This window comes from Myxine glutinosa, chromosome 6 (assembly GCF_964187855.1).
Source record: "Myxine glutinosa chromosome 6, kmMyxGlut1.1, whole genome shotgun sequence".
Taxonomy (NCBI): Eukaryota; Metazoa; Chordata; class Myxini; order Myxiniformes; family Myxinidae; genus Myxine; species Myxine glutinosa.
Genome location: NC_136266.1, coordinates 49,747,464 through 49,774,402, shown reverse-complemented (window position 1 = coordinate 49,774,402; position 26,939 = coordinate 49,747,464). Strand labels below are relative to the sequence as shown.

The 26,939-nt window shown below is 47.9% G+C and overlaps 2 protein-coding genes across 8 annotated transcripts in view; both read right to left on the bottom strand.

Annotated features, from left to right (window-relative positions):
• LOC137416882 (heterogeneous nuclear ribonucleoprotein L) overlaps positions 1 to 26,939 on the bottom strand; it is a 74,647-nt gene that overhangs the window by 28,322 nt on the left and 19,386 nt on the right. The window lies entirely within an intron of this gene.
• Positions 22,851 to 25,074, bottom strand: LOC144892602 (uncharacterized). The gene is made up of 2 exons (XM_078779827.1): positions 24,813 to 25,074; positions 22,851 to 24,723 (listed from the first exon to the last, which is right to left on the bottom strand). Exons 1-2 carry the CDS (start codon positions 24,906 to 24,908, stop codon positions 23,158 to 23,160), a joined length of 1,662 nt encoding a protein of 553 aa, XP_078635953.1. The 5' UTR covers positions 24,909 to 25,074; the 3' UTR covers positions 22,851 to 23,157.

Here is a 26,939-nt window from a genome sequence, read left to right as displayed (position 1 = left end):
CGTTGTTGGATGTACGGCCTAACGCCATGCAGCCGCAAACGACGCTGGGTGGGAATCACACACGCAGAGGTTACTTGCCTCAAAGATGACCAGCTCAATGCCAAATTTAGCACGGAGCACCCCGAGTTGTAGGTGCTCCATGATTTAACAAAGGTGTCCAAACACGCTCCTTATCCAACTTTTAACAAATTTACCCTCCGGAGATACTCCAAGCCGAATCAATTTGTATGGGAAAGAATGGCAGGCCTACACAGTATGCCAGCAGCATCGTTGCAATCAAGCCATATGAGCCAGAGACACCAATGTACAGTAGTTCAATCGGGGCCCACCACACGCCATATAGAACCAACCCCCGCCCCACGGGTTTTAAAGTTTTGGTCCCGACTCCACCCGGAGGCGAGGCAGTTAAGTACTCCAGCAGCATGGGATATGCATGACCTCCTGACATGAACGAACGGTGCCGCCCACCAATCGGGGATCACCACCCTCACGACCAATCACGGTCCTGCCCACCAAAAATACTCCACTCCTCTCCAATCCTTCTGGTAGGACAAAACGGCTAATCCAAGCCCATATGTCTGCAGTCTTTCACCATCCTCACCTCACCTGGCAGATTCCAAAATCGTCAAGAAACATGAAACGCAACTTAATCCAAATATACACTATTAAGGAACAGTGTTGTCACTTTAACACAGCAATGGAAAACTTAACCTTACCTTCAAACACTTCATACAACATTCAAAATGCCTTAAAACTACACAAAGGTCTATGCCTTAGTTCTAACAAGTGACCCCCACCCCTCTACATGCCCACCCAACAAACATAACAATACAGTAGTGGTTGCTGTCTGTTCCAAATGTGATATTGTACATGTTGAAGCTCCTCCCTCAGCTTCATACACAATTTTTGATAATAGGCAACATGCAATGCCTTCAGAAAGTATTCACACCCCTTGGCTTTCTTCCACATCTTGTTATATTACAACGTGAATTTAAAATTGGTTAAATTCAGATTTTTTTGGTCACTTATCTACACATACAGTGAAACCCCGATTTTATGCTCCCCGATTTAACGTGAATCCGGATATAACTCGATGAGTCATTGGACCTTTTTTTTTTTTTTTTTTTCGCTCTTTCCGGAACTTCTTTCCGGAAATGGAACAAACTGCTAGAAAAAGAAAATCTTTTTCTGTGAAAGATAAGCTTCACGCACCACGCGATCAAGACTAAAAGTCAAACTCAAGTTGCATGAGACCTCGGATACAGGAATCAACACTTCGTGGCTGGAAATCTCGAGAAGAAAAGTTACAACTGTGACGAAACAGGCCTCTGCTACAAGATGATCCCAGACCGTACACTGGCTAGCAAAGATGGCGCCCACCGACGTGAGGGGTTCAAACAACGCAAAGATCGCGTGACGTTGTTGTTTTGTGTAAACAAGACTGCAACACATAAGTTAAAACCGCTCATGATTGGCAAATCTCGCTTGCCCCGCTGTTTCCACCATGTCAGCATGAAATCGTTACCGTTCGAGTACACACACAGCAGCAATGCTTGGATGACAAGTGTCATCTTTGAGGATTGGTTTCACCAAACTTTTGTCCCTGCCGTCCACGCTCATTTGCGTAAGCAAAAGCTAGAACCCAAAGCTCTTCTTTTGCTTGACAACTGTCCCGCTCATCCGCCAGCTGCCAACCTAGTACGCCGTGACGGAAAGATCCGAGTTTCTTACCTCCCCAAGAACACTACATCCAAGATCCAGCCCCTAGATCAGGGGATCATCTCTGTGTTCAAGCAGAATTACAGGCGGAAATTAATTCGTAGAATTGTAGATGACAACAACGCTGGAAGCCTATCTGAAAAGCCTGAACGTGAAGGAAGTTTGCCACTTAGGTGGGAAGGTCTGGGCAGCAATCGGCTCGTCATGTGTAGAGAAATGCTGGGAGAAGGGTCTGGGGCCAGCCTTTTCATCACGCCAATCCACCACGGAAGATGATGATGACGAGCCAGATTTGTACAGCTTCACAGAGGAAGATGTGCGTGAGGCAGAGAAGCTGTCTGAATGGAGCAAAGAAGAGCTACACCAGTGGCACTCTGCCGACGACGAATGCCCAACATATGAGCACCTGACGGACGCCGAGATCGTCCGTAATGTAACTATAGCACCAGCGGAGGCAAGTGTACCGGTTCTCAAGCCACAAGAAGATGATAATGAAGAGCCTCCAACACCACCCACCAAAAGTGTCTGAAGCCATTGAACACCTCGAGGCTAGCCTCCATTGGCTGGAGACCCAGGAGGTGGACCACATAAAAATCCTCCAACTCAGAAGCATTCTAGATTTCGCTCGCAGCCAACGACATGCTACGTTCAAGCAAGGAACACTCGATCACTGTTTTAAGAAATAAACGGTAAATGATGATTGATAATATTCTTGAATGTTCCTATTTGTTGTTTTAGGATGTTAGGTCAACATTGGGTCAGTTTGAACGCTGATTTTCTTGAACCCCGATTTAGCGCGACTCCGCTTTTTTCGCGATGACATTTTATGGACCTCAACGATCGCGTTAGAATGGGTAATACCCCACAAGCCAAAGTGGAATTTTTTTTTTTTTTTGTGAAAATAATTTAAAATGAAATACAGAAATATCTAATTTACATAAGTATTCAGCCCTGAATCATACTTCGTAGAAGCACGTTTGGCAGTCAATACAGCTTCAAGTCTTCTTGGGTATGTCTATCAGCTTTGCACATCTGGGTTTGTGGAGTTTCTCCCATTCTTCCTTGCAGATTTGCTCAAGCTGTCAAGTTGGATGGGGAGTGTTGATGAACAGCAATCTTCAAGTCTTTCAACAGATTCTCAATGGGATTCAAGTCTGGACTTTGGCTGGGCCACTCAAGGACTTTCACGTTCTGTTCTGAAGCCATTACAGTGTTGATTTTCCTGTATGCCTGGGATAATTGTCTTGTTGAAACGTAAATCTTCGCTGCAGTCCAAGGTCTTTTACACTCTGAAACAGGTTCTCCTCAAGGATTTGCCTGTATTTGGCTCCATTTATTGTTCCCTATATCCCAGAGTTTAATTTTCGTCTCATCAGACCTCAGAATATTTTGCCTCATGCTCAGTCTTTCACGTGCCTTTTTGCAAACTCCAGGCATGCTGTCATGCGCATTTTTCAGGAGTGGCTTTTGTCTGGCCGCTCAGCCATAAGGCCTAGATTTGTGAAGTGCTGCAAGGATGCTATCCTTCAGGCAGGTTTCCCCATCTCAGCCAAGGAATTCTGTAGTTCTGTCAGAGTGGTCATTGGGTTATTTGGTCACCTCACTCACCAAGGTCATTCTTGCACGGTTGCTCAGTTGGGTCGGACGGCCAGCGCTATGAAGAGTCTGAGTAGTTCCATATTTTTTCCACAACGTTCCCCAGATCTATGCCTTCTCACAATTCTATCTCGGAGTTCAACGGACAGTTCTTTGGACTTCATGGTAGAGTTTGTGCTATGACATGCACTATCAACTGTGGGACGTTATATGTAAAGTGTGTTTCTTTCTAAATCATGTCCAATCATTTGATTTGGCCACAGATGGACTCCAATCAAGTTGTAGAGACATGTCAAGGATGGTCAAAGGAAATTGGATGCATCTGAGCTCAATTTAAAGTGTCATGTCAAAGGGGTTGAATACTTATTGATTCAAGGCATTTAAACTTTTAACTTTTAATTAATTTGGAAAAATTTCGAACAGAAAATTTCACTTTTGCATTTTGGGGTATTATGTGTAGATCAGTAAAAGATAATCTCAATTTAATCCATTTTCAATTCAGGCTGTAACCCAACAAAATGTGAAAAAGTCAAGGGGTGTGAATACTTTCTGAAGGCACTGTATAACAAGTCCAATTTAAGAAACTCATCATAGGGCTAGGGGGTGGGGGGGGATCTGTTAGTTGAAGAGTCCTTTAAAATGGAAGGAATTTCCATCAGGGGACAAGGCCCAAGTCCATTACATCACAAAGACATACAAATCAGGATGCATAAAACCATTAAATCACATCGACATATAAATCATAATACCTTAAATAGGACTTCAGGAAAAAAAGAAGAAAAAAAAAGATTGCCTGCTCATTTGTCAGGTGAATGGCAAAAACATTAAACTTGGTTCATGGAAGACCGCAAGTTACAAAATCTTATCCAAAGCCATTTTGAGGCATCCAATATTTTGTCTTTGAGATTAACAGCAAAAACAGGAAGATTGTTTTTTAATGGAAATTTACAGATCACCGAAATATTGATAAGACTTTGTTAAAACGGGAGATTAGTGGCTTCATTAATGTACTCTGAACATAACTAATGAAAAGGGAATATGAGGGAACTGTGGACTGTGAATAACCGCACTTTCTGGGCTTGGAAAATAAGAAATAAATAAAATAATCCTAACAAACCCCAATGTATCCAGAACTTGAAGATCTACTGTTTTTCACCAGCAATTGAACTTAACACACCTTTACATTGCTAAATGCAAAGTAATGTTTACAACATCGTAAAGAAAACTTCAATTTGAAGTTTTAAGGTCGTCATTAAATGCAACAAACACCTACACAGGATAATGGGCAGAAAAAAACATCTTTTTTTGGGAATGCCTTACATTCACAACTAGAAAGGCACTCGGTGGAGCGCATACCTCTGCCAGGCTGATTAGTTTACATGTTGTATCACACTGATTGGCCGGATCTACATTCGGACCTGAACGAAAATTTATTTGGCTTGTTCTTGTCAGTTTTGTCATAACTCGTCCACAACTTTGAGATATCCTGCTATATATCGTTTTTGGCCCAATGAATGGTGAAGAATCACATTGCAAATTAAAAAATTCTCTTATCTGAATCCAAATTGGGATCTTCACCAAAATTGAATCAGTTCGTCCTTGTCACACCCAACTTGTCCACCACATTTCGTCCGAATCTGTCCACAACTTTTTGATATACATATCCTGTTATATATAGTTTTAGGCCCCATCTCTTAATGATGAAGAATCACTTAATTTCTAGTATCCGTATCCAGATCCGGGTATTCACCAAAAATCTAATGATTTCGTCCTTGTCATACACCCAACCTGTCCACCAAATTTTGTGCAAATCCGTCGACATTTTTGTGTGATATCCTGCACACAAAAAAAAAAAAAAAACGGACGGGTGAAAACATAGCATACGTCCACCTTTGGTGGCAAAGATAATTATACGAAACAGGTCACCAAAATTCAGCAAATTCCACCATATGAGTGTCAACAAGTTATGCCTCAACAATGGAGACAACTTGTTCACATTCATGACAATCAGCCAATTCAATTCATTGATTGAGGATCTCTTTGCGAAGCGAAAAGTGCTTTCTCTGACAAAAGCGGCCGTGAACAGTGCAAACATGTAGTTTGTTCAAAATATCCTATAAAATGTCACTGAGATCAAGCGAAAAATTTAGGGTGTGAATCATTATAACAAAAAGTTGGATGAAAGCATATTTATGTGAGTGGGAAGTGGTAGTGATCAATATTTTAACATTTGTGCATTACAATCCATCACAGAGGTCACAGCTGATGACGTTTGGCCTGACCTTTGCAACAATGGAGCACGGTGGGGTGGAGGAAGGGGTCCCCATGGCAATCACGACCATGCAGAGGAGCTTCCAACGAAAATTAAAAAATACTTTTCCTCAAAAAAAAAATAAACACTTGCAAGTCCCTTAAGCTTTCTTCTACAAGATTATACCACCAATTGGATATAACTTACTTTTAAACAATACACTTCAAATCCTGTTTTCTATTTTATAAATGGCATAAAGATCCCGGTGTCCCTCACAGGACACGTCATTGTCATTGTTCCAACCTCAAGGGCCTATAGTAAGGGCATTTTATGAGATATTTCACAAATCTGTTAACTAAATTGTTACCAAAAAATTTCTTCACCAATATGTTTGTAAAGGTGTGTAATAACATGTGTTAAAATGTTGAAGTTCAACTCCCGTGGGAAACCCAGAAAAAAAGCTGTTGAATTCGGGTACCGAAAAATTATTTTCGAGAATTTTTATTTTTTTTAATCGGCCCTTAAGTAACTTATGAGGGGTCAAATAAGGGTTTTTCATGATTCTGAGTTGATTGTTAACATTTATATTTTCACTTTTACATTTACACACAAAGTAGCTTTTATCTCACATACATATATAATACTCAAGAGTTATTTCTCATTCACAATGTCAGAAGTTTCAACAGTCATTGTCTATGTCTTCTTCAGACTCAACAACATCATGACTGCAGTTTCTGCATGTAATGCCATTACAGACTCCACAGGCCGAGATGCACGTGACCCCATTCTTCTTGCAGCTGCATCGCCGGTTGCTGCAATCTCCATGACAATTACAGCTCGTGAACTGCAATAGCTCCTCAGGAGCCGTGGGGTCCAGTGTTGGAACTGGCTCATACCCATGCACACCTATTGTCCATCCATAGTCACTGGGGTTCAGAGACATGCTCTGTAGAAGGATCCAGTCCCGGGTCTGCAGGTAGGCACGGAGTGAATGTTGTGCAGCTGCACCCTCTGTTGGAGGTAGAGTCTCTGGTTTGATCACTCCTGCCGCTGCCTTCCTTGAGAACATGTTGTACCGAATTTCACTCAAGTCCTTTGCTCAAACACTGGCACTACTGGGTCTGAGTGTCTGGCTCCCATCTTCCCATCAGCCACCTTCTCCATGAAGGTCTTCATGTCACCACGCTCCTCCTCAGTGAAGGCAAGTTTCATGATGTGTTGATAGATGGCTGCATCGATGAGAAGGTGAACACGGATTGCCTTGTCAAAACATCCTCCATCCATGATGTGGTTGGCTGTCGTACTTCCAGGATAGATCAACTGGATCACATCTAGTAGTCCAGAATCTTCCATGATGTTACCCATTGATCCAAGATAAGACTTCAGCAGGTGAAAACCACCCAACCTTGGAATGACGGGTAGATTTGCCTGCTTTATTATATTCACAGCCTTCAGCCAAATCGGAAGATCAAAGGTCACTATAGCGACCCCAGCGCGCCGTATGCACTCTTTCAGAGTGGTGAAGATGGTGTTGAGGTCATTAGGGTCTCCTTCAATAACTGGGAGGAACTCGATCTGTGTGCTCTGCTTTGCATCATTAGCATGGATTCTCTTCATCCAGCCATTCCAGTTGGAGTGTGGGAACTCAGGATCGTTGGCTTTGATCACCCACCCCGCTGCCCAGAGTGTGTCACCTGGAGTGAGGAGGGGCTGATCATGAGCCAGGGAGGAGGAAAGCTCAGCGAGGGGGAGAAACATGATCGCGTTCGTTCCTATCTGTTTCCTGTTCGTAAATGGAATAATCTTTACTTCAGTTCCTCTCAGGATCTTAGCTTTGTCGAGTGCCTTCAACTTCACCCGGGGGAAAGCTGCTGTTGTCTGTGGATCTGGCAAAGGTGGTGCCGGAGAGGTGACTTCGATCCAACCCATTGAGTGAAAGGGAGTGTTTCCGTGAATAGAGACAATGTTTAAATCTATATTGTCTCCAACAAACTGAGTGACTGCATTGTTTGTTTCCCCAACCTCCATAAAGACCACCTGATCATTACTTGACAATTCACTTTCACTGGCTGGCACTTTGGCTGTCATCACTGATTGATCCTCAAGCGCAGCATCAACCGCAACCTCATCATTGATCTGTTCATCGGTTTCCTCCACAATGGTGTCAAGAGTGCCAGAAGTATCTGGAACATCATCTCCACTCCTACTATTAAGGAAGCAGTATTTGTAGTTTTGTGTCTCCGTGTAAGACTCAGTGTATCCCAGCCGGTGGAACTTGTTGAGCATCCATTTTGACCCAAATCTATGATCAAGTTGTATGGCAAGCCCCATTTGGTGTGGCAATACTCCAGACCGAGGTCGACAGGCCTTAATAAAATTCTGCCCCCAAACGGCAACTCTTTCGTCTGTCTTGACAATCGGTCTCAAGAACATCTGAAGGCTTGCAGGAACAAGTGTCAGCTGACTATCGATGTCAGTCATACTGTGTGTGGTGGGGTATGACTTTGGACCTAAATCAATCAAGGCAATATCATTGGATATGAACTTGAGTGCCGTCTTTATGATCTGAGTCTTCTCATCTCCATGGTCAAGATTAGCATGATGCTCTCGCAGAATATTGTCGGTGCCATCTTTGAGACAGAGTACATCTGCCCTTCTTTCCTGTGTTGTGAAATACAAGGTGTCTTCGTATTTCTCTAGAAGTTTTATCTTTAGCCAATGCTTTGAATAAGAAAGGCTCTTCTCTGGTGACTGATCAAACTCCTGCAGCTTTTCATGGACTTGGTCCATGTTCATTACCCCATGCTCTAATTCTGAGTCTAACCATTCGCAGAATTCAATAAAAACGGCCTCTCGCTCCTCATCAATACTCCTCTGTCCTCTCTTCCTTTTTCCTTCCTCATCAGTCTTGGACAAACTGTCACCTCTCGCAAACATAAGTTTGCATCGCAAATGGTACAGTGTTTCTTCTGCTACCAAGTCGTTGATCCCTTCCAGGCGTCCAGTGACTTCAGTGCCCCAGTCATCCCCGCGACTCCGTGCTGTCTTCAGCAAGCTTGCCTTCAGTGTATCTGCAGTCAAATTATCTGGCACTCTGTATTTCTTTCTAGCTTGTGCTGGATTATTTTTGTAGAGCTGGGCTGGTTGGTTGCAAAGAATGCACATCCTTATACAGGAGGTCAACTGACTGTGATCTTCTAGAACTGCAGCTAGTTGATGAACTGAACTCACAAGTAGTGCGTCTTCTCTTCAACTTTGATGACTCTTTCTTTGCCGTTGATGCTTGAGCTGACTTCTTGGTGGTTGCAACAAAGTTGTTGTACAGATCATTTTTACACTTCTGGTGGTACCTCAGTTTTCCTTCCTTTTGAGCCTCCTTCATACGTTCCACAACAGTAACATTTTCGACAGTTTCTGCTTGTTTCAATAAAGTTGAGTATCCCTTTGGAGTTGCCTGTATGAGCCTTTCAGCTGGTGTATCCGAGCGTGCACAGATGAAGCAATTGAGCACAGGTGGAGTAACGTCTTCATCCATATTGCTAGACTCCATGTCCTGCAAAGTAGAAAATGAGATATATTTAGAAATTATTTTTCCACAAAGGAGTGTCTGTGGTGAAATATAAATGTTAACAATCAACTCAGAATCATGAAAAACCCTTATTTGACCCCTCATAAGTTACTTAAGGGCCGATTAAAAAAAATAAAAATTCTCGAAAATAATTTTTCGGTACCCGAATTCAACAGCTTTTTTTCTGGGTTTCCCACGGGAGTTGACCTTCAACATTTTAACACATGTTATTACACACCTTTACAAACATATTGGTGAAGAAATTTTTTGGTAACAATTTAGTTAACAGATTTTCATGTTTCCCTTACTACTAGTGTCATGATGGTTCAGCAACTCTTCTGTTTGTCGAGAAAATATTGTACGTTTTACAAGTACGTTTTTATGCAGGCACATGACCTCGTGCAAGTATTCGTATTTGTGAGGCATTTGATTGAGAATTTTGAAGCCAGATCTATGAATAAAGAGAACTAGTGAACTTGGGGTGACGGTACGACCCCCAACAACAGGTGATGGATTTGTAATGGAATAAAAACAAGGCTGAGAAATATAGTGTGGCTTATGGTGGTGCTAAATATGTTGTTGTCCTTTGAAGAGAAATGTCCTGGGTTTGCTGACAATACAAATCTCAAAATTCATTGCAATACAGTTAAGAAGCAAAAATTAAGTTATTATGACAAACAAGTTGAGGCCATTCACACATTTAGGAGATTCATCTGTAAGAATCCCTGATGATTTGCCTCATTATGTTGCTCGGGCTTTACCCAAAGTACAATTGGGCCGCCGGCCTCGCAATCAAGTCTGTATCCCAGGGAATTCACCCGCAAATAACGTCAATCAGCTGAATATCGCCCCATATAGGTTGGCATCCATGGGGAAGGGGAAATTCCTCTTTCTGTGCCCAGCTGAGTGGAAAAAGAAAAGCAATGTCAGAAACATGCTGCCATTTGTACTCAACATGCTCAGGGAAGTGACATCACTTCCCCCAATCCCAGTGGCTCTGCATGTGTGAAAGTCAAGTCTGGTGTTGTCTCATGTAGCAGGCTGCATGTGTGGGTGATTTGTGTTGCAGCGCCTCCACAAGCATTAGAGCCTGTAAAAAAACTAAAAAATAAACGAAACTAAAGAGTTGATAGAACACCTAACCCCACATAGTCTGGACAAAAAAAAAAAAACAAGCGTTACGCCTAGGTCCCACAGCGGTGAAGTGATGCGAGTCGACAAAGTGGAAGACGCAAGGCGGCTATCTTGGATTTTGACGTGGCGACCCAATTTTCAATAGCGTTCTCCCTTATGCGTAGATACACCCACACACCAGATTAGAAGTTAGTAGTTCATTTATTTTTCAAGATATTTCGCTCACAAGGTTCAGACATATATATGGTGGCGGCCATACATGAATGAATGAATGATCGTTTTAAGGCCATTTTCCCCACTAGAGTGGGGGTTAGCCTTGCGGGCCCCATGACAATCATGGTTCCCTTTTTGAGGCAATGTTTTTATGGCCGGATGCCCTTCCTGACGCCAACCCTTAATCGCCTCTTACGATGCGCAGGGAAACGGTGTACCTATTCTAAACCGGGGTACACACCGGGATACATGGCGTCAGACATACATGGACGTCAGACATGTATGTCAGACATACATGGTGGCGGCCATATTGGATTTTGACGTGGGTTGCACCCACACACCAAATTCGAATGCGGTCCTTCGCTTACGCACGCACGTACATACGCACGCACGCACGGAGGGGAAAACCATAATCCCCCTTTCGCTCCGCGGTGCGACGGGGGACAAAAAAGACATGGGGGTCTGCAAGCAGCAAATTTGATTGGTCGAGATGATGTAAAATGCCATAATATTTCGTCCCATGTACTGCTAAAAGGAATGGTTTTGAAAATGTAAACAAGGTGAATTTGTTCTACATTGTTCAAAATATATAATTCAATTGAAATAAAAAAAATATTTTAATGGTCGTAGAAAAAACAATTTCAGAAGTTTACAGTCATTGATGCACCATCTTTTACACCACCTTATGCAACACGTTACATTAGTTATTTGTTACTGTTTGTGTCCTTTATGACATCCTTAAAGCCAAAAGTTTCCTGTTTGGAATGATTTTCAATGTTGTGAAACTGCGCAACAGTTAAAAATATATATGTCTCGCTCCTCTCTGCGTATATGCGATCGGGACAAATTCAGAGCCAAAGTACTGCTAAATAAAACTACAGGCTCGTTTCCGATTAGTGTTCAAAATACAACATTCAAATGAAATCAAATTGTTCCTCGATCATAAACCGACGTTTGTGCACAGACAAACAGAGAGACAGTGAACCAATTGTTTAATCCTGCTTTCTGCTTCACACGTGTCGGGTAATAAATAATCATAAACACCAAGAAAAGCATCCACTACTCCCAAAGGGATTCGCCCACAATTTACTACACACATGACGTCAAACTTAGCACATTTATCACGGTGAAGGAGCTGCGCTCCAACGCGAGTCGAAAGAATTGACGCGACCAAAGACGGAATTCGTCCGAGTTGCTTTATTGAAACAAAACAGCTCAGGTATTCTGACAAGCCCGTTTATCGGGCAGCAATATATATACACATTTATGCCGGGGCGTTTGCCCGGGAAAACCGAGACCGGGCATGCCCGGGTGTCAAGGGCGAGTCCTGGAAAGGCGAGTCTGGACATGCCCGGGCGTCCTGGATGCGGCCTGGCAAGTCGAGGCTGAGCGTGCCCGAGCGCTCTGGGCGAGCCCTGGAAAGGCGAGTCTGGACATGCCCGGGCGTCCTGGACGCGGCCTGGCAAGTCGAGGCTGGGCGTGCCCGGGCGCTCTGGGCGAGCCCTGGAAAGGCGAGAGCGGGCATGCCCGGACGCTCTGGGCGAGCCCTGGAAAGGCGAGTCTGGACATGCCCGGGCGTCCTGGACACGGCCTGGCAAGTCGAGGCTGGGCGTGCCCAGGCGCTCTGGGCGAGCCCTGGAAAGGCAAGAGCGGGCATGCCCGGGAAAGACGAGTCCGGGCGTGCCCGGGAGGTTCGGGCGTGCCCGGCAACAGCGAGTCCGGGCATGCCCAGGAGAGGCGCGTCTGGGCCCGTCCGGACGAGCCCGGCATGGCGATCGCGCCCTGGCCGCGTCCTGGCAGGTGCAAGGCGATTGTGTACATTCAGCGGGAACCGCTACACGCGCCCCTCCAGAATCGACCTGCACCGGCAGGGTCAATTTAAGGGGGGTCCGGATGACCCGGCCGAAGCGACCCCTGGAGGGTGGTGGGGGGGGGGGGTCCGATCTGGTGGTGGGTGGTCGAGCGGGGGGAACTGTGGACGGAGCGCGGCCTCGCCGCGGAGGAAGGGCCAACCGTGGTGGTCGGTCGACGTCCATGTGCGCCGGTTTGAGGCGGTCCACAAAGATCCGGTCCGACCGGCCACCGACGACGAAGGACTTGTCGCCCCGTCGCAGGACCCGGAAGGGCCCGTCGTACGGCGGCCGGAGTGGCCCCCGGTGCGCGTCATGACGCACAAAGACGTACTCCGCTGTGCGAAGCGCCGGGGGGACGTAGGACTGGGGGCCACCGTGGCGGGACGTTGGCACGGGGGCAAATCGGCGGGCGGCCTCCTGGAGGTCCGAGCGCTGGTGTGCGGCAGACCAGGGACTGGTAGCGTCGGGCACGAACTCGCCCGGGACGCGGAGCGGCTGGCCGTAGACGAGCTTGGCGGCGGACGCCCGGAGGTCCTCCTTGGGGGCCGTGCGGAGGCCCAAAAGGACCCACGGCAGCCGGTCGGTCCAACCGTCGTCCTGAAGGCCGGCCATGAGTGCGGCCTTCATGGAGCGGTGAAACCGCTCACACAACCCGTTGGCTTGGGGGTGGTAGGCCGTGGTGCGGTGCAGCGTGACCCCCAACGAGCGGGCGACCGCGCCCCAAAGTTCGGACGTGAACTGTGGGCCGCGGTCGGACGAGATGTCTGCCGGTGCGCCGAAGCGCGCGACCCAGGTGGCGATGAACGCCTGCGCCACGTCGGCGGTGGTGATGGAGGTGAAGGGCACGGCCTCCGGCCACCTGGTGGTCCTGTCCACCATGGTGAGCAGGTGGGTGAACCCCCGTGATGGGGTCAGGGGACCCACCAGGTCCACGTGGACGTGGTCGAAACGCTGTGCAGGCACGGTGAAAGGTGCTAGCGGGGCCTGGGTGTGGCGGTGGACCTTGGCCCGCTGGCAGGCCGTGCAGGCGTTGGCCCAGTCGCGGACGTTCCGTCGAACGCCGTGCCAGACGAAACGCGCCGACACCAGCTTCTGAGAAGCTTTCCGGCCCGGGTGAGAAAGGCCGTGGATGGAGGCGAAGATGCGGCGCTGCCAGGAAACGGGCACGATGGGGCGAGGCTGGCCCTGGGAGACGTCGCAGAGCAGGACGGTGCCCGCGAAGGGGATGTCGGCCAGGCGGAGGCCCGTGTCCGCCGCCCGGAGGGCCTGCACCGAGGTGTCGGTGGTCTGGTCGGCCGCCATGAGCGCGAAGTCCATGCCGAGGTGGACCGCGTTCACGCTGGCCCGAGAAAGACAGTCGGCCACGGCGTTGTCTTTGCCGGCGACGTGCCGGATGTCCGTGGTGAATTCCGACACGGCGGAGAGGTGGCACTGCTGGCGGGCCGACCACGGCTCCGTGACTTTGGCCATTGCGTAGACCAACGGCTTGTGGTCGCCGAAAGCCGTGAACGTGCGGGCCTCCAGGAGGTTTCGGAAATGGCGAACGGCCAGGAATAGACCGAGCAGCTCACGGTCGAACGTGCTGTATTTTAACTCGTTCGGCCGGAGTTGCCGGCTGAAAAAAGCGAGTGGCTGCCAAACCCCGTCCACCCATTGTTCATGGACGGTGCCCACCGCGTAGTTGGAGGCGTCCGTAGTGAGGGTGATGGGCGCGTTGAGCACCTGGTGAGCCAGCAGCGTTGCGTCAGCGAGGGCCCGTTTTGCGCTCGCGAAGGCCGCGTCCATGGCCGCGGACCAAACGATGTCATGCTTGGCCGGCTTGCCCCGGAGGGCCTCGTAAAGGGGCCGCATGAGCTGAGCAGCGCGGGGCACGAATCGGTGATAAAAATTAACCATGCCGAGGAACTCTTGTAGGGCCTTGATGGAACGGGGACGCGGGAATGTGGTGATGGCCTCGACCTTGGTCGGCAGCGGCACGGCCCCGGTCTTGGTGATGCGGTGGCCCAAAAAGTCAACGGTCGTCGTGCCGAAGTGGCGTTTGGCCGGGTTGACAATTAAGCCGTGCTCGCTGAGGCGACCGAACAGTGTTCGGAGGTGGAGGAGGTGCTCGGCGCGGGACGTGCTGGCGACGAGGATGTCGTCCAGATAGACTAAAAGAAATGGCAGGTCGCGCAGCACGCCGTCCATTAAGCGCTGGAACGCCTGGGCCGCGTTCTTGAGGCCAAACGGCATCCTCAAAAATTTGAACAGGCCGAACGGCGTGATGACGGCCGTCTTCGGGACGTCGGCCGCCCGGACAGGTACCTGGTGGTATCCCCGTATCAGGTCAATTTTGGAAAATATGACCCGTCCCGCCAAACGGGCGGAAAAGTCCTGGATGTGCGGGATCGGGTACCTGTCGGGGGTGGTAGCATCGTTGAGGCGGCGGTAGTCGCCACACGGGCGCCATCCGCCCCCCGGCTTTGGCACGATGTGCAGTGGTGAGGCCCACGCGCTATTGGAGCGCCGCACGATGCCGAGGTGCTCCAACGCGTCGAACTCGGCCTTTGCCACGGCGAGCTTGGCCGGGTCGAGGCGGCGGGCCCTGGCGTAGACAGGCGGGCCCGTAGTGGGTATGTGGTGCTCGATCCCATGCCGCACTGCGACGGCCGAAAACTTCGGCCGCGTGAGGGCCGGGAATTCCGCGAGCAGGCGAGCGAACTCGTTCGCCGTCGGGAGGGCGCACGCCAGTTCGGTCGGCGCGGAGCTGCTCATCGTGCACGCCAGGGAGCTGAAGGTCTCGGCGTTGACAAGGCGACGTCGTTTGACATCGACCAGCAGCCCGTGCGCGCAGAGGAAGTTGGCGCCCAGCAAAGCCATGGCGACGCAGGCGGTCACAAAGGTCCACTGAAAGCGCTGGCTGCCGAAGCAGAGGGTGACGTCGCGCGGGCCGAAAGTGCGTATGGCCGAGCCATTAGCAGCGACCAAAGAGGGGCCGCAAACAGCGTCCCGCCTGTCCTGCTCGGAGGCGGGTATGACGCTCAGTAGGGCGCCGGTGTCACAAAGGAAACGCCGCCCGGAAGCTTTGTCCCGAATAAAAAGCAAGTTGCCCGAGTGGCCGGCGCTCATGGCTGAGAATGAACGCCGGCCCGGCCGTTTCCCGACTTGCCGAAAGTGCACGGGGGTCGGCACGTCGAGCCTTGTGTCCGAACCTGGCGTGGTAATAACACCACGCCTGGTCAGGTGGAAGCCCCGGCCGTCGTGTCGGAAGCGGTCGGCGCGGCGTGGCGGCCGCCAGTTGCACTGGCAGTTCGGCCTCCAACCGCGCAGGGCGCTCGGGCGTCGCCTCGGACGGCGGCAAGCTCCAGGTAGCCGCGCCGATGTGTTGGCCCGCCGAGGAGATCTTATCGGCTTCCCTGGCGAGGGCGCGGGGATCGGTGATCGACGTGCCAGCCAGGGCGAGGCATACCGGGTGAGGCAGCTGGCGAAGGAACAGCTCACGGAACAGAAAATCCGGAGAGTGCTCACCGAGCAACGAGAGCATATAGTTCATGCGCTCGGATGGGCGCGTGTCGCCGAGCTCGGGCAGGTCGAGCAGGCGCCGTGCGCGTGCCGCCGGTGAGAGGGCGAAAGCGTCGAGGAGCGTCTTCAGCGCGTCATACTTGTCAGCAGCCGGCGGGTGCTCAAGGAGGCTCAGGGCGCGGGCCGCGGTGGCGGAACCGAGCGCTGCCACGACATGGTGGAAGCGGGTGTCGTCCGCGGTGATGCCTCGCAGGGCGAACTGGGAGTCGGCCTGGGCGAACCAAACAGCCGCGTGAGCCTCCCAGAAGGTAGGCAGTTTAAGAGTCACTGCCGTGTCCATGTCGGTAGGTCACCAGTGAAGGAACTGCGCTCCAACGCGAGTCGAAAGAATTGACGCGACCAAAGACGGAATTCGTCCGAGTTGCTTTATTGAAACAAAACAGCTCAGGTATTCTGACAAGCCCGTTTATTGGGCAGCAATATATATACACATTTATGCCGGGGTGTTTGCCCGGGAAAACCGAGACCGGGCATGCCCGGGTGTCAAGGGCGAGTCCTGGAAAGGCGAGTCGACATCCCCGGGCGTCCTGGACGTGGCCTGGCAAGTCGAGGCTGGGCGTGCCCGAGCGCTCTGGGCGAGCCCTGGAAAGGCGAGAGCGGGCATGCCCGGACGCTCTGGGCGAGCCCTGGAAAGGCGAGTCTGGACATGCCCGGGCGTCCTGGACGCGGCCTGGCAAGTCGAGGCTGGGCGTGCCCGGGCGCTCTGGGCGAGCCCTGGAAAGGCGAGAGCGGGCATGCCCGGGAGGTTCGGGCGTGCCCGTGAACAGCGAGTCCGGGCATGCCCAGGAGAGGCGCGTCTGGGCCCGTCTGGACGAGTCCGGCATGGCGATCGCGCCCTGGCCGCGTCCTGGCAGGTGCAAGGCGATTGTGTACATTCAGCGGGAACCGCTACAACGGTATTAACAAGGGATTTCTACAAATTATATGCCTCCTCTTGTCAATGTGAGACGGTTTAGCAGAGTTGTGTGCTTCACAATCATAAAAAGAAGCAAGCTGGAGAGTATTTTTTTTTTTTAGTATAAATCCTTAATTTAAAACGCACAAAGTGTCATCGATGTGTTTAAAATCCACCAGGTAAACGCCTGGAATTTCTGTCGGCCAATGGGCATTTTACCAGCGAAGACTCACCAGAGATGCGCATGGAGATCACATCAAGAAATGGCTGGCTGACTTGAAAGCTTCGTGAAACTAAGTTATTACCGATCTCGGTCACGACGAAAGGTGCAATATACACAGAGGTAGAATCAAGCTCCAAAAAATATTGCCCGTTACATCAAATCTAGTTGCCCTGACCTTTGCAATAAGGGTAGGCTAGTGGCCAAATTAAAAAAGGGGCCTAAAATGTGAGAAACCCCTACCCACGGTAGAACAAGTCACAACCTATTTTTTCTTGAAGAGGGATGTTTGGGGAGTTAGAAAATCATGGTTGTGAACCTGAGATCATTGCACAACATTTTGAAAATCACGTTTACATATGTACCACTGCAGACTGCAAAAATGGATTTAATCGCCACAGATTTTGGCTCATATTGGCTCATATATTTGTTAATACTGGTGCTACAAACACAAATTTTTGTACCAAAATGTGCGGAATGATGACATATATATATATATATATATATATCTGTAAAAACCATTTGTGATGTAACAAAGGCTTTTGTGTGACCTACAGGCAAAAATAGTGGAATTTTGCGCAATAAATCAGCTTCGGGTTTACCAATAAATATCAACTAAACAATTAATTTATTCATAAGTATTTGACTTGTATTACTACATATTACATCAAAATAACCCTCTATCATTCTCCTTTTTAGAAATATAACTCATAAAGATAAATCGGTTGAATTAATCGAGTTATTACCGAACCATATGTCACCCCCCCTAAAAGTAACCGACATTGATTAATTTATAATACATGTATATGCATTAACCAAACAAGAATGATTTTAAATCCAGTTGCAGAAAATCAATTTTGAGCTTGATTGCCTTTTTCTAAAACTACTGATATATACTTATCTTTAATTATTTCATTTCAGATGCTTGTGCTGACAATTGATCTGCAATTATGGATCTGGAACCACCTGTTGTGAAGCGTCGTAAAATTGACACTGACCACTGCATCATATGCTTTAAACCCCTCAACCCTAAAAAGCAAGAAGTTGTAAAGAACCCAACATTTAATGGTTTGAGTGCAATCTTCAAAGCAAGTCAAATCAGAAAAGATGACGTTTATGAAAGTATCTGGCCTTTGCAATAAGACATATTGAGTCTTGATTTGAAAGTATCATTCCACAAATCGTGTCGGGCCAAGTATACCAGCAAGTCAAATATCTCCACATCCAACCCCAGTGAGAGTGACCAGCAACCATGCACGTCTGCGGCAACAGAACACACAAGAATCAGCAGAAATGAAACAGCTGGGTCTGACATCAGGACTAACTGCTTCATTTGTGGAAAATCCAGCACTTCCAGAAACAAGCTTACACCGGTATCTACAGGAACTGGACAGTCCACCAGAGAAAAAGTTCTGGCAGCAGCTGACAAAAGACAAGACAATAAAATACACATGCGCATGCTTGCCTTTCCAGATTTGTTCGCCTATGATGCCAAGTACCACAGGTTATGCTATTCACACTATATTTCAGAACGGAACATCACTGCTGCAATTCGTAAATCAGGAGGAAACAATGGGCACATTACATGATGAAGCTTTTGATGAACTGAAATGTTATCTGGAACAAACTGTGTTCTCCAAAACTAAGACAGTGACACCCCTCGGAGTTCATCTGAAAGATGCATACGTTGGATATTTGGTTTCACTGGGTACCACGAATGCAGAACAGTATAAAACTTGGAAGTTGAAGGAGCGATTAACTAAATATTATGGTGACCAAATAGTCTGTGTAACATTTGATGGCCACACTGACATCATATGCTCTTCTTCTGTGACCTTAGGTGATGCCCTGAGAAAAGCCACGATTCTGCAGAGCATGACTGATGAACCAGAATATGAAGACATCCCGTCTGATGTACCATCAGCCATAGATAGGGAAATGCATACTTTGCATGCTGCAGCTGGTATCCTGAGGAAGCACATGGCTGATATCGAGCATGTTGGAAATATGTATGCACCTGTCGAGGAAACAGATATTCAGCACTGTGCAGAATTCGTTCCTAATACACTCTATGACTTTATTCAGTGGTGCACCAGTGAGAAATCACACACGAATGTAACCAGCTGTAGTGATGAAGGTGTTATGAAGAACAACCTGAGGACGATCGCCATTTGTCACAATATAATATCACAGAGCCGTCGAGTGTACTCCACAATAACGCTTGGTTTAGCCTTGCAGGTGCATCATGAATTGGGAAGCAAGCATCTCATTGACATGCTTCATGAATTAGGACACTGTGTGTCCTATGATGAGGTGAGACGTTTCCTCACATCTGTGGCTGTTTATCAAACCGCCTCGGAGGATATTTACATCCCCAAAGTTATTCAAAACCTACGCTGCATCGATGAGTATCCGATCGCCAACGCTGCTATAGATAATTTTGATCAGAATGAAGCTACATTGGACGGAAAATCCACTACTCATGCCATGGCAGTTGTGCTGTTCTACAGAGGAAAGATCCAACATGACAACGGTGAAGGTCAGGGCATTCCACGATTGCCACGGAAATCGCTGTCCGTGGGTGAAAGAGCTCTGCCATGGTCTGAAGATCTGCAGAGGTAAGCAAGTAACTTACATAATCATGTTAACAAATCCAATATATTGTTACTGATCGCGGTTTAGATGTTATGATGGGCCGAGCGGATGATCCAACCGCGACCGTGACAGGATCCCCGACTCACCCGATTCCACCCAAACGTTGGCCGGATCGCACCGCAGCTATTCAATAGGGAAAAGACAAAGGCGACACAGATGTGAAGAAGAAGAAGAAGACAAAAAGGTTGGAAATACTACTAAATTTATTCCTACTATTTACATGCTCAAAGTAACCAAGGAGAAGGAAAGATAATAAAATAATATACAGAAGAATCAGAGACACAGTGCAATTATTAGCTTATACAGACTTAATTAACCCAGGGACAGAACAAACAAAACAAACTCACGTACACAAGAAGGGTGGAAAGGCAGGAGGTGGATGGCTGGAGGGAGAGGAAGGTCCAAGGGGGTCCTGCAGCACAACCGGCGCGTTTAGCAGCCGCCGTTCCTTCACGGCCCTGCTCCAAACCGCCGTTCAGGCCCCCAAGCTGCTGTTGTGGCTGCTGTGGACGTCGCGTGCTTTGCCAGGCCTTGTCCGACTCGTCTGGTCCAAACCCTCAACTCTTTCTTGGTCCACTCACTCTTTACCACCGACTCCTCACCGCAACCAACGCAACCAACTGACCACCACCACCGACTCCTCACCGCAACCAACGCAACCAACTGACCACCGACTCCACTGACTGACGCCTCACGACTCTGACTGACTCCTCACGACTCTCTCTGACTCAACGCTTCTTGCGCGCGCGCCTTTTATAGCGCCTCCAGCGATCAAGCCGCCGGCCTTCAGGACACGCCCATCGGTGTCCTCACCTCGGCCCTGGTTGGTCACGCGACCCTCTCGCTCCGCCCTTGATGACGACGGGCGGGCACGCCCCTCTTCCCCTCTATGACGAGGTGGAGACACGCCTTTCTTCTCCGACCCTGCCTCGTGGTCAATGGCGGTTATTGGAGGGGAGGTAATTGGCAATCGAGGGTTGGCAATCACCAGAGGGGATGTAAAAGGGAATGGAGATTTTGGGGATGGGAATGAAAGGGGATCTATTCTCTTTCACTGGTGCAATGGAGTACTTCAATTAATGGGAGACACAGCCTTACTCTAAAACACAGAATAAGAGATAACTATCAAACAGGGGTATTCTATTATTTGGCTGATGTGTATGCTTGTGGACTAATTATGGGATGCCCTTTCACCTTTACACAGCTCCGGAGGTAGGGGGGCGCAGAATAAACAATAATAATGATAATACAGCACACAATAAAAAAAATACAGTCCTCATCTCCGCAACACTGCACCCTCCTCCTCTTAGGCAGGTCCCGGGCCTACAACTTTTATTTAGTGTGACACGTAGGTGTAGTTCCCTCTACTTTTAACCTGACCCTGAGTGCAACAGTTTTAAAACATAAATAAATGTGTCCCGCTGCTCCATTGCACCCTGCCTAACAGACTTACGCCCACAGTTAACCGAATTGCGGAATGGTCTTCAAACTATACGCTGACGGTGGGAAGCATTATTTACAATGACGCTATTTTTATTTACAAAACTAACCCAGGACCTGTGATTGTTCTCTCTGGGGGGGAGACAGTCTGCTCTGCATCGACGCACCATGAAAGCACCCAAAAACGCACCAATACACACCCAAGCACCAATCGGTGCAGTCACCATTGTTCAAGAATAAAAAAATAACCAAACAACCCCTAACCCTGCAGGTGATCTCTTGCTCTTCGGCTCCCTCTGCTGGTTATTATTATTTGGTCTTCCAGATGTTGTCATTCCTTTTGCTTTGCTTACTGGCGGCCTATTTGTATTAAAACTTGCACCCAATGTGTCCATTTTTATTTATTTTATTTATGGCCCACAGGGCCGACTAGTGTGCTTCGCCTGTGGGGCATCGGTGCCCTGTGGCCAAGGTCCGCCAGCAAGATTTCGGGCCCTCATGGCCGGTTCCAGCAGAGGGGCCCTGCCCCAACCCATGGGGTCCATAGGTGGTGCTCGGCCACAGGCATGTGGTCCATAATGTGGTGCATCGATGCAGACAGCTGGTTCTGGGAATTTCGGGCGCACAATGGCCGACCCACGCACGCTCCCCTCGGCGCCCAATGGCGCACAGGTCATGTGGGAGACAAAAGGGGAAAGACAAATGAGCGAGGGGTAAGGTCACAAGGGTACACATCAATAAGGCAATGCAAGGCGAAATGCGTACGGAGAGCGAAATGAGAAAGCTCGTCCCTACCATACGTCACCCCCCCCCCCCCCCCCCGTCACCTACACTACCCTTGCCCTTACCCCATATGTACAAAATCTACACATTACCAATCCGTCGCTACTGTCACGTCTCCCCATATTTCCTCTATACCAAATTCGTTGCCACAATCCCTCTACTTCAAAATTTGCCATCACCAAATTCATCATCAATCCTCATAAGGAGGTAGCGATGGAACATCAAAGCACAATGTCACACCCACGTCATGATGCGTCTCACAATCCAAACATTTGCACAGTAAAAAATAATCAAAACATGGCATGGTGTGGAGTACCCGTCACCTCAGGTGAGTGGATGCAGATGGTGTGAGGAGACTTCAATCCTAACTATCCTCTAAATGACTTTAACACACTTTACACTACCCGGGGTCTTTCCCTGCCAATCCATTGGCCAACTTACACTATGGGTTCTAAAAACCAATTCCCATTGACCAGACTGTGGTGCTTCTCAATTTGGGGTCTCACTCCCCCGATTCATCTCCCGGTGTCCTCGCACAATTTCTGGGCTGCGACGTGTAGCTCTCCCAGCAGGTCTACCCACCTGCACACCTCCACCACTGTAGTTGCCACCCGAGCTTACCTGCTCCTCACCCTAACCTATCTAACTGGGGAAGACCCCTCCTGGTTCTGTCACCCCTTGGTGCCCTCTGGCACTGGGCTACCCGGGTCCGTCCTCCGGATCCTCGGGCCCCATCCACAACAACTACTACCGGCTCCCAGAGCCCACCTGCGGCCTCACCTGGCCGACATCCTCACAGTGGTGGAGCGCCCAACCAACTACACACACTAACAGGCTACACGCCCAGTAGGGTGCATCAAACGCCCCATGATTTTCAAAAAGTTGTTGTATTTTAATGTCTATTCCCTCAAATGTTACACTTGTTGGTAGAAGTATGTATGCAAAAAATAGATGAAATCAGAGGTGGTCCTGGGTGGCCACCGGCCACTTTTATATATTTAGGGCCATTTAGGGCCACAGCTAAACTACTTTACAAGATAATGTAAAATTAACTACAAGATAATGTAAAATTAACCATTATACCTATATACAAAAGTAAAGTCCTACTTTTACTAAATGCCTAATATCAAACAGTTAAAACAACCTTACATGTCAATGTAAAATTAACCAAAATCGTTCTTCATATTACAAAGTTGTAGTACAGTGTTGTAGTATTGTACTTTCATTGATTAAAAGTTTGAAAATGTATTAAGCACAACGCCAATGTCACTACTCCAACTTTGCTCGTTTCCGCAAATTTGGCCTCGCTTTGCGGTCACATTCAACCACTTGAAGAAGATTTTGGAAGTGGTCTTCTCTTCTTGCAGTTGAGACAAAATCAGTTGCGAGCTTTACTGCTCTCTCCGCAGGGTCATTCACAACATTAAGCCCATCCACAATGGACTTGGCTGCCTTGAAGTGCTCATTGTTCTGCCAAGTGTCAACATCCTCTGTTAGGAAGGTCATATCTAGGTGAAGAAGGTTTACTGTAAACCACGAGTCCTCGTTCACAAGATCAGCCAGGGTTGTCGCTTCTGTAATTTTTGGAAATGACGGTTTGCCATATCCAGAACCGTAGCGGTGTTTTGGAGTGCTTGGCATTTCATCTGGTTGTATGGCCAGTAACACATCTGCAAGGGCACGACGATCCTTTTGAGGAATTGCATTGCTGAACAGTGCCAAAACAACCAGTTCTGGGGTTAAATACCACAAATGTCTATCAAAGGCTTTCACAGCGCTGACTGAAATGGTTGAGTTGACAGCTTTATAGTTGAGCAGAGTCTTGTAAAAGCACAAATCAAACCATGGGGCATTTGAAGCAGACTGACATATGAGCCACCAATCACAATAAATATAAACAACAAAAACAACAAACTCCTTCAGTTTTTTCTGTTGATGTTGTGTTGTTACAGTTCCTCGAGGTAGTAGAGAAATTTGCTCTTCAAGTAGGCATATTTTGATGGAATAAAGAATCTTTGACATCCACCTTGCTTTATGCATGGCCCCTGGTCTGTGGAGTGTTCCTTGTTTTGTGACATCATCATCGAGGACTACCTGGCAGAGTTGTGCCATTTCCTTGTAGTCTTCCCTACAGTATGAAGCGCTTGTGCGGATTGTGCTTAAAACCTTGTTTTTGCAGGATAAAAGCAGCTGTTGTGCATAGTCATTGTACATGGAAATGTCAATTTTGGTTAAACTTTCATTCTTTGCATGCGATATGCGTTCCCAATTCTTCTGGAATTTTTGGAACAAAGATACTTCTGGAGACTTTGATGCCTCAATTTTGAGAACGTCAAACACATGATCCAGGATTACCTCTCCAACATGATGGCGACATGCACACCACAGAAGAGCACGGTCCAGTTTTGATTGAATGGTAACACAGGCAGCTGTAACGTGTCCAGTGTTTGATGCTGTTGTGTCAAAACATAAGTTGACAACTGATTGTTTGCACTTCCATGAATGTAGATACGTGTAAGTGTGCTCGGCAATGATGTCACCTGATGACCTATCACTTCCAGGAGGATATCTAGCCACCCCCAGTAGCTTTACATCAGTGGCATTCCCAACCAACACTGGCAATCTTTCTTCCTTGACATTCTTGTTTGTGAGCGTTGGTATCTGCTTGCCATCCCAGTGAAGTGTTGCAGCTGTTGGGGCGATCCAATTTTCTTGAATATCTTTGGCGATAGCACTTGTTATTGATCGTCGAGCCTTATCAGCAGTTGAGTACGACTTGGCCACACGACGTGGATCACCTCCTGCCTCTTGAATTACAGCTTTGGTGAGCGCAACCTGTTGAACAGGAGTTATGTTTAGTCGAGTAGCAACAGACACAACTGAATGTCTTTTCAGAATATCATGAGGAATAAAGGCAGATGTACCTGCATATGTTGATCTGTGGTGACTACGCTTCCTTTGAAACTCTGGAATCGCCTCTTCTTCAGTTTCTTCCAAGCTATCTGCAGAGTCACTATCATCAGAGCATACAGAACTAATTGTCATCTCTTGTACACTGGATGATTCATGACGTTCTCGTCTTGAAGCTTCCGCTAAGAGGCGTTTTTCTTTTCTATGATCTTTATCAACTTTCTTCTTGTCAACACCACCAAATGAGGCTACTCTGTCAGATTTCATTGACTCTAAAAATACTCTATCTTCCTCATTCTTAATGTTTGTCATTGCATCTTTTGTCCATACACCAAAGGTCTTATCAAGACGTTCATTCATGGTTTGCAACTTAGCCAAAGTGCTTGGAGATTCTCGGCGAGAAACAGGTATTTGACGCAATTTGTTATTGTCATTAAGAAGGTCAAGTATTAGTTTGCAGCATTGATGGTCTGAAAGCATAGGAATATTTGCTTTAGTGTAGAATTTTTTCAGCTGGATAAGGACGATGCTGGCAGATTTCCATTTCAGTGGCTGAGTTTGTTTGCCTTCACATATTTCTTTCTGGATGTACCACATCACGCATCGAAGAACCTGCCGGCAAGTTGGGAGGCGGACTCCTGTCAATGTACCATCTGCTTCTGTAAAAGCATTGCCAAGACCAAAAATGGCACTTGCTAATCTGGTCTTCTTATCTGCCATCTGAAAGAAAATAAAGGATATTATTAGACTACTAGTATGGGACCCACGATTAGACCTCCGATTTCATTCATGTAAAAATACAAACTAATTATCAAACCATCGTTTTTTGCATAAAATTGTTATATTTGTATTCCTCTCATCAAGACCTTCAATTTGATACCAAACATGACTAGGTTTGGGTGTAAAATAACAAAATCAAACATTTTTACATAGTGCGGCCCCGAAAATGGCCCTAAATATATAAAAGTGGCCGGTGGCCACCCAGGACCACCTCTGATTTCATTTATTTTTTGCATACATACTTCTACCAACAAGTGTAACATTTGAGAGAATAGACATTAAAATCCAAGAACCTAAGGGCGTTTGATGCACCCTAACGCCCAGCCATTTCCACAACACTAATGCACCCATCCAAAGACCATTCTTTCACCCGCACCACAGATGCCAATATCCAACCACAATTTACCTATACCCTCTAACTAACACTTACACTACCCGCCCCGGGTATCCGTGATGGGGGTCCACTCTTCCCCCATTCACACCTTCGCACCATCCACTCCACTCCACAATTTCCACCATACTCACTCCACGACCATCCATTCCAATACTCCATACCATTTATTCCATACACCTGTCCTCCATTCACCTGTCGTTGCACACCTGTGCAATCATACCTGGTGCCACCTGCACCCTCCTCCTCTTCCTGGACCAGTTGGTCAACACAACACACATCACCACTACTCCCTCATACACTGCTCCACACACCTGTTCAGTTGCACACCTGTGCAATCACACCTGTTCAATCTTCAAACACGGCATCATCTCAGCTAACTACTCCCCTCTGAAACTTGCGCTTCCCAGTCGTCCCTTTAAACTATTGCGCTCCCACGTCATTATCATCCACGCTAATCTACCTGCGTCCCCACTACAGGTATCCTTGTCACTAACTAATCTTAACGTTACCTAATGTCATCTTCGCTAGATCCCTACACACAATATATCCTAACCCACCCGGGCTAGTTTTCACTGCCATCAACCCCATAAGCTATAGCGCATTTGCCGCACCCTGTGAGGGATGATGGATTTGCCATCCCACCACATCGGGGAGGTCCCCCTATCAATTTGGCACACCAAATTTCAGCCAATTCAAAAATTTTCCATTTACTGCCAATTCTACCCATCATCTGCCAATCATTACTGCCAATCATCAAATTTTGCCTTTTTTTTTTCTAATTTCGGGGCCAAAACACTATCCTCATCACCCGTCTACTTATTACATCCTCTCGGTGCGCCAATTCCCTTCCAAAGCTCGGCTTCGTACAGCCGAGCAATGAACGCGGGTTCTTTGGTGCCGGCGGCTGGATGCGTCCGGCACTCGGTGCAGGGACGGGGCCTTACCCGTGCCGAGATCCCACGCACCA

Excerpts from the sequence above, each read along its gene's own strand:
- LOC144892602 (XM_078779827.1), bottom strand. The coding sequence starts at position 24,908 with ATGATAGTGACTCTGCAGATAGCTTGGAAGAAACTGAAGAAGAGGCGA. Across the intron at positions 24,724-24,812 it reads CCACAGATCAACATATGCAG|GTTGCGCTCACCAAAGCTGT; the intron begins GTACATCTGCCT and ends CCTGTTCAACAG.